This window comes from Phacochoerus africanus, chromosome 2 (genome assembly GCF_016906955.1).
Source record: "Phacochoerus africanus isolate WHEZ1 chromosome 2, ROS_Pafr_v1, whole genome shotgun sequence".
NCBI lineage: Eukaryota > Metazoa > Chordata > Mammalia > Artiodactyla > Suidae > Phacochoerus > Phacochoerus africanus.
The window spans coordinates 146165094-146179314 of NC_062545.1; the positions used below are offsets into that span (position 1 = coordinate 146165094).

Below are 14221 nucleotides of genomic sequence, written 5' to 3' on the forward strand. Positions count from 1 at the left end.
CTGGTTGAATATTTACATTAGATGTGTCCTACTCTGCCTGAAAGTTGATGGGAGACTTCAGAGGCTTGTTCAGGCTTGGGTTTAATGCCTCCAGCAAGGCTACTTGGGTGGTGTTGCTTCTTTCATCATGAAGCATATGTCTCCTTGTCTCTCTTTTTATGTTGTCAGCAGCTGTTCATACTCAATACCTGGATCCCTTAATTCATAGGAGGTTGAAACTTGTATACTCAAATCCTATTATTTCTTTTCCTTTCATCAGTTAGAATACTTTGTAAAGAGACGATCTCTTTCACCTACTATTTGATTACACAGGGGTACAGTTCATACTGTAAAACAGAAACAATGGTTGATTGTTCCCATTTATTTGCCAGTTTTCAAGATAATGAATTGGTTCTCTATCATCCTCCAAAGGTGATTGATATATTTTAAATATATATATATATGTATATGTATACCATTATGATTTCATATCTGATATGTTTCAATACATTGTTGTTACTAGAGTACTCCACAGCAATGACAACACCAGATCCTTAACCTGCTGCACCATAAGAGAACTCACTGCAATTATTATCCTTTTACATTTTCCTTCCTTAAGTATCTTAAATATGTTACTCCATTTTCTTCTTTCTTCTGGCATAAAGCATTGCTGTCAAAAGGTCAGATGATAATCTAATTTTTTTCATCTAAAACTTGTCTGCTCTTTTTGTGTAGATACCCAAAGAAATTTTCTTTATTTTTTCTTTAAAGTCCAGTAGTTTTACAAGAATATATATTAGCACTGGTAACTCTGGCTCAGTATTCTCAAGTGTAGTATATTCTCTCAATGTATAGTTTCAAAAGCTTTTTTTTCAAGAACATTTTCTTAAAGTATAGTTTGTAGTATCTGTTCTGTTTCCTTATTCCCTACCCTGCTTTTTCCTCAAGGGTTCCAGTTATCTGTATGCTGGATCTCCTTTGCCTATCCTCAATATTTGCCATTTTCTTGCTTATCTTGTTTAATCTCTATTGATTTTTTCAAATTTTTCTCCTTTTTTATCTTTCATTTCTCTTTAAGACCTAAATAATTGGGTTTATTCACCATTGGGTTTCTTTTGGTTTATCTTCATTTCTGAAATGCTGGGTGTTAGTTTTGATCTGCACTGAAGGCATGTCTTTCTGATGTGCTTTTATTGGCCATAGGAGCTCAAATCTGTTCTTTTTCATTATAATAGTTTTCTATGGGATTTGATGTCCATACTTTCCTTTGACTATTTTCACGTGGAATTAATTTTCTCAAACTTTTTGAAGGAGGCAGTTGTCAGAATAGCTTTTCTAACTTCACAGAGAACTTTTTTTTACATTCTGGCATTGCAATTTTGTAAAGTCAGCTTAGTTTCAGAGCTTTCTGGGTCCTCCATTTTTATCTGGCCTTCCTCTTTTCTTTGTCTCAACTTGCCTCAAGTTTGTTTTCCAGCAGTTTATCCACAGCGTGCTTTCCTTTCTTTGAAGGAAGCCTGGTAAGTTAGGTTCAAGAGTTCCTACAGCAGTATTGTTCCATCTCCCAGACCTTGCAGTGAGCCCTTGCCTCTCAGGCCATAGCAAACACCACTGTCTAGTTTGCCTGCTCCTCTCAACTTGACTGGCTGGGCCAGTAAATACCTTCTTTATATTTTTGGATCCTCCAGATACCCTTTTGCTGATATCACAAAGGTCTTGCTATCGGTTTGCTCCTATGTGTCTATACTTTGGAAATCATGGGGATACCATTTCACTTAGATTTGTGATCAGTGCTGTCTGTGGGGATTTGTTTTCTTTGTCTTTTTTCATGGAGAAACTGAACAATTATGCTGCTATTGTTAACTTCGCAGAACAGATTTTTTAAATGACTTAATAGTCATGTTAAAGGACCATGTACTCAGGCGATAGCATAGCTTTGTAGACATTATATATAACCACTATGCATTGGCTCTTCCATGGCTACCACCTCTTTTATCCAGACTGTTATAAGAGCCTCCAGCTAGTCCCACAGCTTCTACCATGCCATACCTCTAGAGCAGGGATTACTTTTTTATTTTATTTTATTTATTGCTTTGCAGGGCTACACCTATGGCATATGGAAGTTCCCAATCTAGGGATCAAATGAGAGCTACAGCTGCTGACCTACGCCACAGCCACAGCAACTCAGGATCCGAATGTGTCTGCAACCTATACCACAGCTCATGGCAATGCCAGATCCTTATACCACTGAGCGAGGCCAGGGATCGAACCCACAACCTCATGGTTCCTAGTCAGATTGGTTTCCACTGCACCATGACAGGAACTCCAAGGAGTGATTATTTTAAAACGTCAGATCACATCATTCTCAGATTGAGATATTGCAAAAGCGTCTCGACTTTCAGGCCCTATGTGATTTGGGTTGTTCTTTTTCTCTGACCTCTTCTCTCACTGGACTAGGCTGCTCTAAACACACAAGGCAATTCTCACCTCTGGGCATTTGCACTGCTAACCCCCCTTCCTGCTGATTTCCACCTGGCTTGCTCCCTTATTCCCTTTGATCTCTGCTCAAGTGTCATCTTATCACAAAGGCCTTCCCTGACTACACTCCATCTCCCATCAAAAAACAAAACCCTCATCCTCGTCCCATGTTTTATTTTTTTCATGGCACTTATACATCAATTTTTACATCTTTACAGCCATGGTGAAAATGCCAGGAAAGTAGATACATTGTCTTAGTGACCCAAGTGGTTTTTAGCACAGTTAGCCCTCAATACAAACATAGTAACTGAATGAAATATATGAACTACCTAGCATCTAATAGATATTCAAAAAACGTTAGCTTTTTTTTTTTTTCCCCCCCCTCTCTACAAGGAAAAGGAAATGATCTATAGGGAATGTCACTATCCCTCAAGAAGGAAGAACCAGTAATGGAAACAGTCAGAAAAATAGGAGATCAAAACCGTGACATTAGAGCCAAAAGAGATAGTCAGCTATTCCAAACTTACTGAGCATCAAGCACTGAGAAGAAGCTATAAGACCAGTGCTAGGAACAGCACTGTGTTCTCCCAAAAGTCATACACTGAAGCCGTGACCCCCAAGGTGACTATATTTGGAGACAAAGCCTTTACTTAAAGTTAAATGAGGCCAAAAGGGATGGGATCCTAATCCAACAGGATTAATGCTCTGTGAGAAGAGACACCAAAGTGAGATACTCTACTCCCAGGTCTCTCCACTGTCTGCAAGCCAGGCAGAGAGCTCTCAGCAGAATTCCATCTTGCCTACATCTTGATCTTGAACTTCCTAGCCTCCAATACTGTGAGAAATAAATTTTTGTTGTTTAAGCCACTTGGTTTGTGATATATTATGGCAACCCCAAGCAGACTAATACAATTAGATACCTGGAAATGTCCTAAAACTTAGGGTAGGTCATAACAAATCTGGAAATCAGAGTTTTTCCATATTGCAATTGTATGGTCACTTATTAGAGTTGTAATACTAAGAAAACCTGTTTGGCAAAACCCAAATCACACTAAGCCATTTAGTATAAATCAAGATCCACATATTCCCTGATGAGTATTTATGGGGGAAAAAAAATCCTACTTTTTCCAGTTTTATTGGGATATAATTGACATACATCACTTTATTTTTTTAGAGGTTAATTTTATTTATTTATTTATTTTCGCTTCTTAGGGCCACATCTATGGGATATGGAGGTTCCCAGGCTAGGGGTCCAATCAGAGCTACAGCTGCCAGCCTACCCACAGCCACAGGAATGCAGGATCCAAGACATGTCTGCGACCTACACCATGGCTCACCACAGTGCCAGATCCTTAACCCACCGATCGAGGCCAGGGATCAAACCTGCAACCTCATGGTTCCTAGTAGGATTCATTTCCACTGGGCCATGACGGGAACTCCGACATACATCACTTTATAAGCTTAGGGCATACAGTATAAAGGTCTGACTTGCACATACTGCGGAATGATTATCACAAGTTTAGTTGGCATCCACTATCTCATACAGATACAAAGAGAAAGTTTCCCTTGTGATGAAGACACTTAGGATTTACTCTTAACAATTTCCCTGTATATCACACAGTAGTGTTAACTATACTCACCATGCTGTACATTACGTCCTAGGACTTATTTACCTTGTAACTGGAAGTTTGTACATTTTGACCATCTTTCTCCAATCCCCCCCGCCAGCCCCCCACTCTGGTAACCACAAAACTGATCTCCTTTTCTATGAGTTTGTTTTCTTTAAATCCATTTAATGTAGTAAAATCACAGACTACTCATTAAAAGGTTTTAAATATGTGTGGATAGTAGTACCTTTAAACCTATAACTCACTGGGCTTAACATTTTAAAGTACAATTGTGGTTCCTGAGAAAAATGGAATCATATGTTACTCAAGTTAACCAGAAAGATCAGTGGAGTTCTGGATCCAGGACCCAAGAAAAAGTAACTTGTGAATCTTAAGTTTTTTTAGTGTTTCCATTAACATTTGTCAGTATGATTCATTGGAGCTTCCTGGTGACATTTTTTATAAAACGTTGGATTAGGGATTTATTCTTCAAAGTGTGAGAAGAATCTAGTCTCAACTAAGATTTACAAAAAGGTAACATCACTAGCCCCCTTCCACCAAAGGTTGCTTCAGTTCGGAATTCTGTTAAAGAGTTCAGAAATGGCTCGTGCTTGATGTGCAGAAATTCTTCTGCTCTCTGCAATTAATGGCCAGAATATTCAGGCCATAGCCTAAGGAAGCCCTTCACACCGCTAAGGACTCATTCTTGCTGAGCTTTTAATCATTTATCTACTTGCTGTACCTTTGCATGTGAGGATAGGCAAGAAAAAACAGGAAGGCGACTTTCTTAATATCTGTTCACACTTAAGTTTAACAACGAGGGTAGGAGTTAAAGTAAACTGAGGTGTCCGGGTTGCTGACATCGTCCTGTGTCAACAGCGCCCATGCCCACGCCAGCCTCAGCACCCCACGGAATTGAGCAGCAAGACATCTCAGTCACAAAGCTTCACGCTAAAACAAACAGACCAGGTGAAGGAAGAAAGTCTTCCCTGGTGTGGGACCTTGAAGGGACCGAGCTGACCGTTTGATCCCGGTCACTGTCAGCTGTCCTGGGCCACTTTCCCGGGGCCCGTCCCTCATCCGCTGGGCGCAGACAGCGTGACCCGCTAAGCCTGGGGCTCCAGAGTCCTCTGTCCCCCACCCCCACCCCAGCTCCTCCCAACGACTGAAAACAACAATCCCGCGTGAGCACGGTGACTAGAGACCAGCAGTGGAAGGTGCTGTCTCAGGAAAAGCGGAACTGCGGCGCAGCAGCTATCAAAGGGAGCTTCCAGCTACCGCCATGACCCCTGCCAGCCGCCGTAGGTTCTCGCCGGCCGCCGTGGACCCTGCCGGCCGCCGTAGGTGCGCCCCTACCCCGCCCAAGCGGGGTTCTCAAGATGGCTCCCTGGCCCCGCTCCCCCCGGCACCCTAGCTGAGGGCTGGGCAAAGGCACTCTGCGTAGGCCTCGCGTTCCGGCGCCGGCGCGGCCTAGAGGTCGGGAGCGGCCGGCCGCCGGCCCTGCGCGTGCCTCTCGCCGGGCGGGGTGGGGCGGGGCGCCGGGCCCCTTCCGGGGATGGGCCCCGGCTCCTCCCCGCTCGGGCGGGCGCTCCGCCGTGTCCCCGCCCGTCAGCTCTCCCGGCCCGGCTGGCCGCAGACCGTGCCAGGGCAGCCGCACTGGGAGCTCGCAGCCCGCGGGCGTCGGGAGGCGGGTCCCGGGCCGCGACCCGGCCCGGCGGAGCGAAGCCGGTGGCGGCACCATGTTCTCGCTCAAGCCGCCCAGACCCACCTTCAGGTCCTACCTCCTGCCGCCGCCCCAGGTAAATATTCCTCTCCCCCGGGACCTTCTCCTCGCGCTTCCGGGGAGCCGCGGGCCCGCCGGGGAGCGGGGGAGCCCGGAGGTTCCCCTGTCCCCCGACCCCACCCCGGTTCCCCGTCCTCTGTCCCGAGCTGCGCGGCTGCCCGATCCTGGCTCGGGGAAGCGCGCCTTCCTGGGAGCCCCATTGGCTCCTTGGAAACTTGCAGAACTCCGCCGCAGCCATTCCCTCCCCCCAAGACCCCCGGGAGCGACGGAGCAACCGGTGCCGGATTTATTTAGCCCTTCGCTTGGCGACAGTCCCCGCTGTGACCGCCAGCTGATTACATCGCCTGTGGGCACTTAGTGGAAGAAGTCACGCACCTGTCTTAAATGTGAACACCTGGAAGCGGCTTAGGCGCTTAGAGTGTTTTTATGCTCAGACTCTCAATTCCATTATGAGCAGACCTTTCTTTAAAAGAGCTGGGTGAAAATGTGAAAGAATTTAAGGGGAGGATATGTATCATCACTTAGAAAACTAAATTTGCTTTAGTCTCTCACGGGGAAAAAAAGATTTGATTTTGATTTATTTTGCTAATGTGTTTCAGACTGACGATAAGATTAATTCGGAACCGAAGATTAAAAAACTGGAGCCAGTTCTTTTGCCAGGTAAACATAAGGGTTCTAATAGATAATTTAGTGGTGTGTTTTGGTCTAAGACTCTTCTATCAGCTAGTACCATGTGGTTAACTTTCCTCATTTACTTTAAAGTTTATCCAGTTAAAAATCTAAGACTGAGGAGGGAGGGAAAAAGTTGGTAAGATGTAAACAACAGCAACAAAAAGTAGTGTTAAATGGGTATTTGCCCTTGAAAATTGACACATCATTGAAAACTGTCAAGAATATCACTCTTATTTCCTCTTTTGTCTCCTGAAATGTGCTTTTTGAAAGCTATCATTAATTGCTTAGGTAGTGAAAGAACTGTCTGTCTGCAAATTCATGCAGGAATGGTTAATAGATCATCATTTTAATAGTATGAAAAGCAACTTTTATTATGTTTGGGTCTCTATACCAGTGATAGAGCTTAGTGACCTTTGAATTACTTACTTGGCAATTGTTTTTTGAAGGTGTCAGCTGTGTTTGCAAATCTTCTTGTTTCAATTTAGAATGGAGTTTCCCAGCAGAGACACTATAGACATCTTGGGCTTGACAGTTCTTTGTTGGAAGGCTGTCCTGTGCCATTGCAAGATGTTTAGAAGCATCCTTGGTCTCTACCCAATAGATGCCAGTAGCACCCCCTCCTTTACCTCCCACTTACGAGAAGCAGAGTGTCTCCAGACATTGCCAAACCCTTTTATTTTAGGGGCAAAATTTTCTCCCTGTGGAGAAGCACTGGTTTAACAAAATTGACCTTAGAGGTAGAGGTAGGAATTGATGGTAAATAGGAGTTTCATTTTAAAGCATGTAAGATATTTATTTGATTGGTATTTTGAATTATATGACAAGTATATGTTTAAGAAAAGTAACTTGTTTAATATGCTTATTGGGGAAAGTAGCCAGATACTTAGAAAAACTTGATTTAAACCTGAAATATAACCAAATACCAGCTTGTGTGTCTACTGTCAACATGTAAAAATCTCAGTCATTACTTAATGCTAAATCTGGTAAAATGATTAGATAGGTAGTAATGCAACAAATATAAACACTTTAAATTTTGTCCTTTAAAATTTTTAATATTGAGTAGGAACAAACAAAAACATCAACCTATGGTTCCGTGTTATAGATGCTGACTTAAGATTGTTCTAAACTTTAGTATGGTTAGTTAGTTATAAATATTTTCCCTTTATTTTGTTAATGCTTTTTAGCCAAACAGTGTGTACTAAATAATCCTTTGTACTTTTCCTCAAGTGGACAATAGAATTAGTAACCTTTGCTCCCTGTGTGTGCTCTGTTTTGGTCTTAGTCACTCCAGGCATTTGAGAGTCAGCTGTGGCAAACAGTATTTGTTCTGAATGGTGCCTGTGAGCTCCTGAACTTTGGCTCCTTTTACTTTGTCTGAACAGGTCCTGTTCTTAAGCTTTGATCCCCCTTCCAGTGTTACTGTTTGACACTACTAAACCACATGGTCTTAGCTACAACTGAGAGTGCTTCATTTTTAAAATTAACTTTTACATTTAAGATGTGCTTGTGAATAATGTTACTAAATATCAGTAAGCTCAAGGAACTTTACATTGTAGGAGTATCTGTTCTATAGAATTAACTAAGACCTTACTTTTCTGTTAAAAAGTCAGTTTTCCTGGGAAGACGTAAACCCATTTCTTCATGTAAGTGGTTACTTATCTTTGAAATTGAAGCTGGAGTTCCCTGGTGGCCTAGCACTTAAGAATTCTGCGTTGTCACTGCTGTGGCTCAGGTTCAGTCCCTGGCCCAGGAACTTCAGCATGTGACAAGTTTGGCCAAAAAAGAAAGGAATCACAGCTAAGTCTGGATCTTCTGACCCATGTTAGCTTTTCTTCATTGGCTCCATGTATGCATTGGCTTTGGCACCCAGCATTTTCTTTGCACCAGCCTATTCCTCATAGACCACTGAGTCAATCCTAAATTAGTGTGTCTTTTGCCCTCCCTCTCCACCCCTTCTGTCCTTTCCTTTTCATCCTGGCCTTCCCACGCTCTTCCATGTTCTTTCTGTCTGGTCATCAGGTCATGGTCTCTGTGCCCTGCTTCACCTCTCAGGTCATTTCTCTGACCACTACTGGAACCTCTTGCTCCTTTTTTGGCCTGCAGCCCTACTCCTCTCTCCCTATATAATCTGGGGACGATGTGGAAAGTAACTGAAGCATTGGTAATCTGAAGATGTGGGCTCGGTCAGGGCTTTTATTAAGAGGGCTTAATAATAGAGTTCTGGCCTTCGTTATAGTCAGAAACCAAGAGAAAATTTGGCCAAGTCACCTGTGGCTTTACACGGGCTTAAGAAACAAGGAAGCAATTGTTCAGAGATATAGTACTGGATGTTACACTTTGGCACGATGCCTCAGCTTCAAGGATATCCTACTTCAGTTGCCCAAAGTTTGAACTTTTAATTCAATAAGCAGATGAAAATTTGAACACAAAATCACTTGTTTATTTGTGTGTGCTTGCTGAGTACTCTGGTGGAACTTAAGGAGGCCGGATTTAAAATGACATTCATTGGCCTTCCCGCTGTGGCTCAACGGGATGGGTGGTGTCTTGGTGAACCCTGGGACTTAGGTTTGATCTTCAGCCCCGCACAGTGGATTAAGGGTCTGGTGTTGCCGCAGCTGCAGCATAAGTTGCAACTGCTGGGTTCGTATCTGATCCCTGGCCCTTGAACTCCACATGCTGAGAAGTGGCCAAAAAATAAAATGACCTTCATCTTTTATTAAACAAAGGAAACAGAAAAACTGATTAGCAGTTTAATTTAGATTGTGTGTATGTTAGTAATTTCTAACTTGCCTGGTTCGTGGACTCCTTTTGGTTAAAGATTGTACCTGATTCAGCTTTGTGGCCCTGATATCTAGTGGGGTGCAGGGAGATGTTGGTTGCGTGAATGACAGAATGAAAGAACGCCTCAGATCACCTGCTTGAACTGCTCCCATAGCCATGAGACCCACTTTCATATTTAGGGATGAGAGGAAGACTTTTTTTGTGCCAAGTGTTTCTGCTCTCCCCCAGAGCCACGCTTCTCAAAATTGTACCTGAGCCTGGAATTGAAGTATAGGGCTCTATTACAGCAGCCTGCCTCTCTCTTCATCTTCCCATCATCACCTGAATTTCGTTCTTTAATGACTTTGTTGTGTGTGTAAAATCATCCCAATCCTTTTGAAAATAGATTTTGAACTTTAAACTGTGTGTGTGTTCCAGTATATGTTTGTGAGGGCAGGTGCTGCCAGACCATGTTTGTGTCTGTTTGGGCCACTGCCAGGCTGGTGGATCCATTCACTGAGCCAAGTATCTCCTTGGGGCCTGGCTCTGGCCTTGCCAGAAAGGTGCTGGAGAAGGGGTGGGCCTGACTTGCAGCAGGGCCTGTGGCACACCCTACGCACAAGGCAGAAGACTGTGACCTGGCCCTGTGATTTCCAAATTCCAGTCAGGGCCTGGCTGACATCAGATCTGGATGATGTTTATACAGCCCTTGGTCAAATTGAGAAAATTAAGAAAAATGCAGCTTTTTCCCCTAAAGCTAAATCGATTTGACTTAAAGGATTGTCCTTTATTCTGAGATGATGTCCTTCCAGCTTCTTAGGTGTAGATATGTTCTTTTGTAAGTGATGGTGATAGTAGCCATGGCTTTTTAAAAGTTTTTAAATTAGCAAAATTAAAGGTAAACTCTTATGTTGGTTCCCTGAATTATTTTCATAGTATGCCTGTTTCGTGAAACCTAAACTGAAAGTCACTCAGTGAAGTTACTGTAATATTAGAGGTGCAATATAACAAGCACTCACAGAGCACATCATTTGTTTTGTCTGCCTGGCATCCTCCTACCATCTTCTGAAAAATGCACCCTCTCTCTTTGAAAAATTCATCTTCCCCATCTGCACCCAGCCTGGATTCTAATACAGCCAGCAGGGTTAATGAGCCACCCTCAGACTGCTAGCATGAGCACAGGTTTGCCTCTGGATATTTTCAGATGGGTACTAAGGGGAGATAATGTCCTTTGGGGTAGTGCTGTCTGTGGCTGGAGCTCCAAAAAACCTGTCCAAAAGAATGAAGGGAGAGGCAGAGGGAAAGGTCTGATGGTGTCCAACCTCCTCAGCTCCTAGTTTCAGGCATGTTTTTGAAACCTTCAACTAAGACCCTTCAAATGTATAATGCAGCTTACAGGTTACTGCTCCTAACAGCCCTATCAGGAAGATACCAGTTTGCCTTCACCTGACAGTTGAGAAGACTGCGTAGTTGTAGAGGTTAAGTGACTTGCCCAGTGTCACCCAGCCAGTAAGGGCAGAGGCAGGATTAGGAGCCTTACTCTCAGGCTGTGCCTTTAACCACTGAACAGTAGGGCCTGCCTGACTGCACTGGTGACATTAGGGTCCAGACTTAGGCTTCCGAGTTGGGTAATGGATGGATTGGATGTCATCCTTGAGGGAGCACTCTAGTGAGGTAAAAAGAGCTCTGTCCTTGGCTCTGCCCTTTCCATGGCCATGACAGGTTTTGTGACCTAGCTTAAGGAGCAGCTTTCAGAACATTTCAGCTGCCAGAAAATGGAATGTCTTGGGAGTCACTAGGTTTCCTGTCCCTGGCCTGCTGAACAGAGGCTAGTGAACTGCCAGTGGCTTTGTCTCGAGCAGTGAGATTTGCAGGGAATGGGGTGTGGTGGCTTTCTGTCCTGTCACTCTGGGACATGATCTTTTTAAGGCTCTGTGAGGTGGGAGGGAGGATGGCCGGAGGTGCTGTGCCCACAGGAGTCAGTTTGTGTTTGGCAGTGTGGAATACGTGTTTGGCAGAGGGGGAAGAGCTGACGAGGAGTGTCCTGCCTGAGCTTCAGTTCACGTACAAGTGCTTCAGTGGAGGAGAGCAGAGGTGCTGCAGCTCCAAGAAGGCGGGGGGTTCGGGGTCGAGAGAAGCCTGCACTCTGCCAGACATCATTGGAAGCCTCAGCTCTGTGCACAGGCTGTGTCAGCTCCACTCCTGCTTCATCTGCAGCCTAGCAGCACCTCCCTTAGGAGGTTGACCAGTCCATCATTATGAATGCCCTGATTGTCAGAGTCTTTGTAATCAGATCAGAAGCACACGACCTTGGGCCATCGTGAAAATAGCCACTGTTGGATAGATGTCTGGTTTGTTGGTGCTTTTTTTTTTTTTTTTTAATATATTCATTGTTTGGACCGTTTGTGTAACTGTTGTTTTCTGCTTCTCCCTCACTGGAGGTTTTATTTCCTCAATTGTATTGTGAATCCCTTAAAACAAAGATTGTCTCTTTAAGGTGTTGTTTGTTTTATTTTTTGTAGATAGGCTTTAGAGCTCATTGGAGACTGAACTTTGTAGTATTTTAATTCTCAGATACCTTGCTTTCGAAAGACAGAAGGCCTTGTAACTGGTCTATGGAACGGTGAATAGAGTTATCAACTGCAGTGTCTTGGTGTTGGGTCTCTACCTCACCTGGACAACCTGCAAAGAGCGTGGGGCCACTTGCTCCTCGGGCCACTGATGCAGGACCTGGGCCACCTCCTTACTCCTGACCTTGTAGCGCAGAAACCCTTCATGGACCCCCGTAAGGAAAATCCTGCTTAAACAAGATAAAATCCAAAGTCTTTAACTTCTAATTTGCTAATACTCACCTTGCTGACCTCTGCACTATTTCCTTGTATTGAAATTTGCTTCACTCAGCCTGATTTTTTGCTCTCTCTGATGCCATATTCTTTTTTCAGGCTTTTGTTTCATTTTCACATGTTCTCTCTATCTTAACCTTCCTCTGCCTTCAGGGTTTCCCTCTAGTCTCTTCTGTGGTCTGCACTGCTGACCTTCTTCAGCCCCTATGGTGGGTAGCACTTCCTGGTCAAGGTACTTGACTGCATGCATTTTGTATCATGTGTGACCCTGCGAGTACCAGGGACAGCATCAATTGTTTGGTGCTTGTCTTCTACGTCGTTTCAACTTCCCTTGATAACTGTTAAGCCACTTTAATTCCTGAATTTATCTACAGTTCAGGTGACAGTTGGAGTGTCCTGGCTTGAGTGTTCAGAGTCCCGCCTGTGGGAATCCTTAGCCCCAGGCGGTCTGGGACAGTCACTCACCGTATGTAAAGCCACAGATCAAGTTACACTTTCGGCCTCTGCATATTCCACAGATTAATTAGCTTCTGTTACAGTGAGGCTTTCTGTTAAACTATTTCTCAAGCTAAAATTTATGGGGGAAATTACTTTAATTCATGAAGCATGTATTGGCTTTCTAAATGTGTGAGCTGTGAAAGATAATGTGGGAGTTCCCGCTGTGGCTCAGTGGAAACGAGCCCAACTAGTATCCATGAGGATGCGGGTGCAGTTCCTGGCCTCACTCAGCAGATTGCAGACCTGGCTCAGATCTGGAGTTGCTATGGCTGTGCTGTAGGCCGGCAGCTGTAGCTCCGATTCAACCGCTTGCCCAGGCACTTGCATATGCCACATCTTCGGTCCTTAAAAGAAAAAAAGAAAGAAAGAAAGATAATGTGACATTTTTTTGTTTCTAAGAGAGTTAAATGCTTTCCTAGCTATGCCATTTGGATACCTATTAATTTTATTTTCTTATTTACCTTTATGAATGGTCTTGAGAAAATAAACTTTGATGATTTCTTGATGCTTTCCCAGGTTATAGTAGAAAGCCTTGGCCCATCGTCTTCTAGTTTACATAGTTTTTTCTCTGGTGCTTTTTTGCTTGCCCTGCGCTGAAGCTAACTTCCTACTTTTTCTTTGGTGAGCGCCCCCCCCCCCCCGGGCTTCTTGCCATGGGTGTGCTGGAAAGTGCCTGGTGCTAAGAACTCTCCCACCAGGGCTGGCTGAGCCATCGACTTGTGCAATGCAGGGCCACAGAGGCAAGCCCTCCAGCACACCACTGTCCACCTGGAAGCCCAGGAGGAAAATCTCTGGCAACACCTCATGGTTTCTGTGAGTTTTGAAGCTTTTGTTAGATGTTTCCTCTTCAGGGTCACTAATTTAAATGTAGCTAGAACAGTCTCAGTGCTTTTCTGTTTCTGTGTCTGGGAAGAGGCACTTTGTATCTTCTTTTAATTTCCCGTCTGTGAGCTGGCTTCCTGGCCCACAGAACTGCAGTCTGTGGGGGTAGCTGAGGACAGCTCCTAGCCAGGGTTCCTTCTTTTTTATAAAGTCAGAGCAGAATATTGTTATGTGAGCTGAGAGCCTACATGTTTTTGTTGGCCACGCCCATGGCATGGGGAAGTTCTGAGGCCAGGGATCAAACCCATGCCACACCAGTGACAGCGTGGATCCTTAACCCACTGAGCCACCAGGGAATTCTCTCATCTATGTTTAAAGACTAGTTCCATGCAAACAGTTTAGTGTTAGCAAATAGAACTCTAGCGGGGTTAACTTTATGTTTATTTAATTACATGCTTACAATAATAGTAGGTCCCAGTTATAACATCTCCCCAGAAATGCCCTCCTTTTCTTCTTTCCCTCCATCCCACCCTACTTCTTTCTCTCCCAAGGGCTCATTTACATTCTCCACTCTAAAAGCTTTCCTTGAAAGACCGTAGCCCAGCAGGTCACTGTTTTACTATTGTTGTTACTGTTGTTGCTTTATATTTCATGTCTGTTTTCTTTTATTTAGTAGTTTTATTTTTAAATAAACTTAGATTTGTAAAAAGAGTACAGATAGTTAACACATACTCTTCCCCTAGCTTCTCCTAATATTAATATCTTCTAACATGGATAAA

At 43.9% G+C, this 14221-nt stretch overlaps 1 protein-coding gene across 2 annotated transcripts in view; it reads left to right on the plus strand.

Moving 5' to 3' along the window:
* Window positions 1-5428: 5428 nt before the first annotated feature.
* Window positions 5429-14221, plus strand: part of MTMR10 (myotubularin related protein 10) — a 47756-nt gene continuing 38963 nt past the window's right edge. Inside the window, exons 1-2 of one of the 2 annotated variants that reach the window (XM_047766870.1) lie at window positions 5429-5863; window positions 6447-6507. In XM_047766870.1, the coding sequence (XP_047622826.1) occupies window positions 5804-5863; window positions 6447-6507 (121 nt within the window). In that variant the 5' untranslated portion in view covers window positions 5429-5803. The remainder of the gene's footprint in view (window positions 5864-6446; window positions 6508-14221) is intronic. The other variant, XM_047766869.1, reaches the window with a different exon arrangement.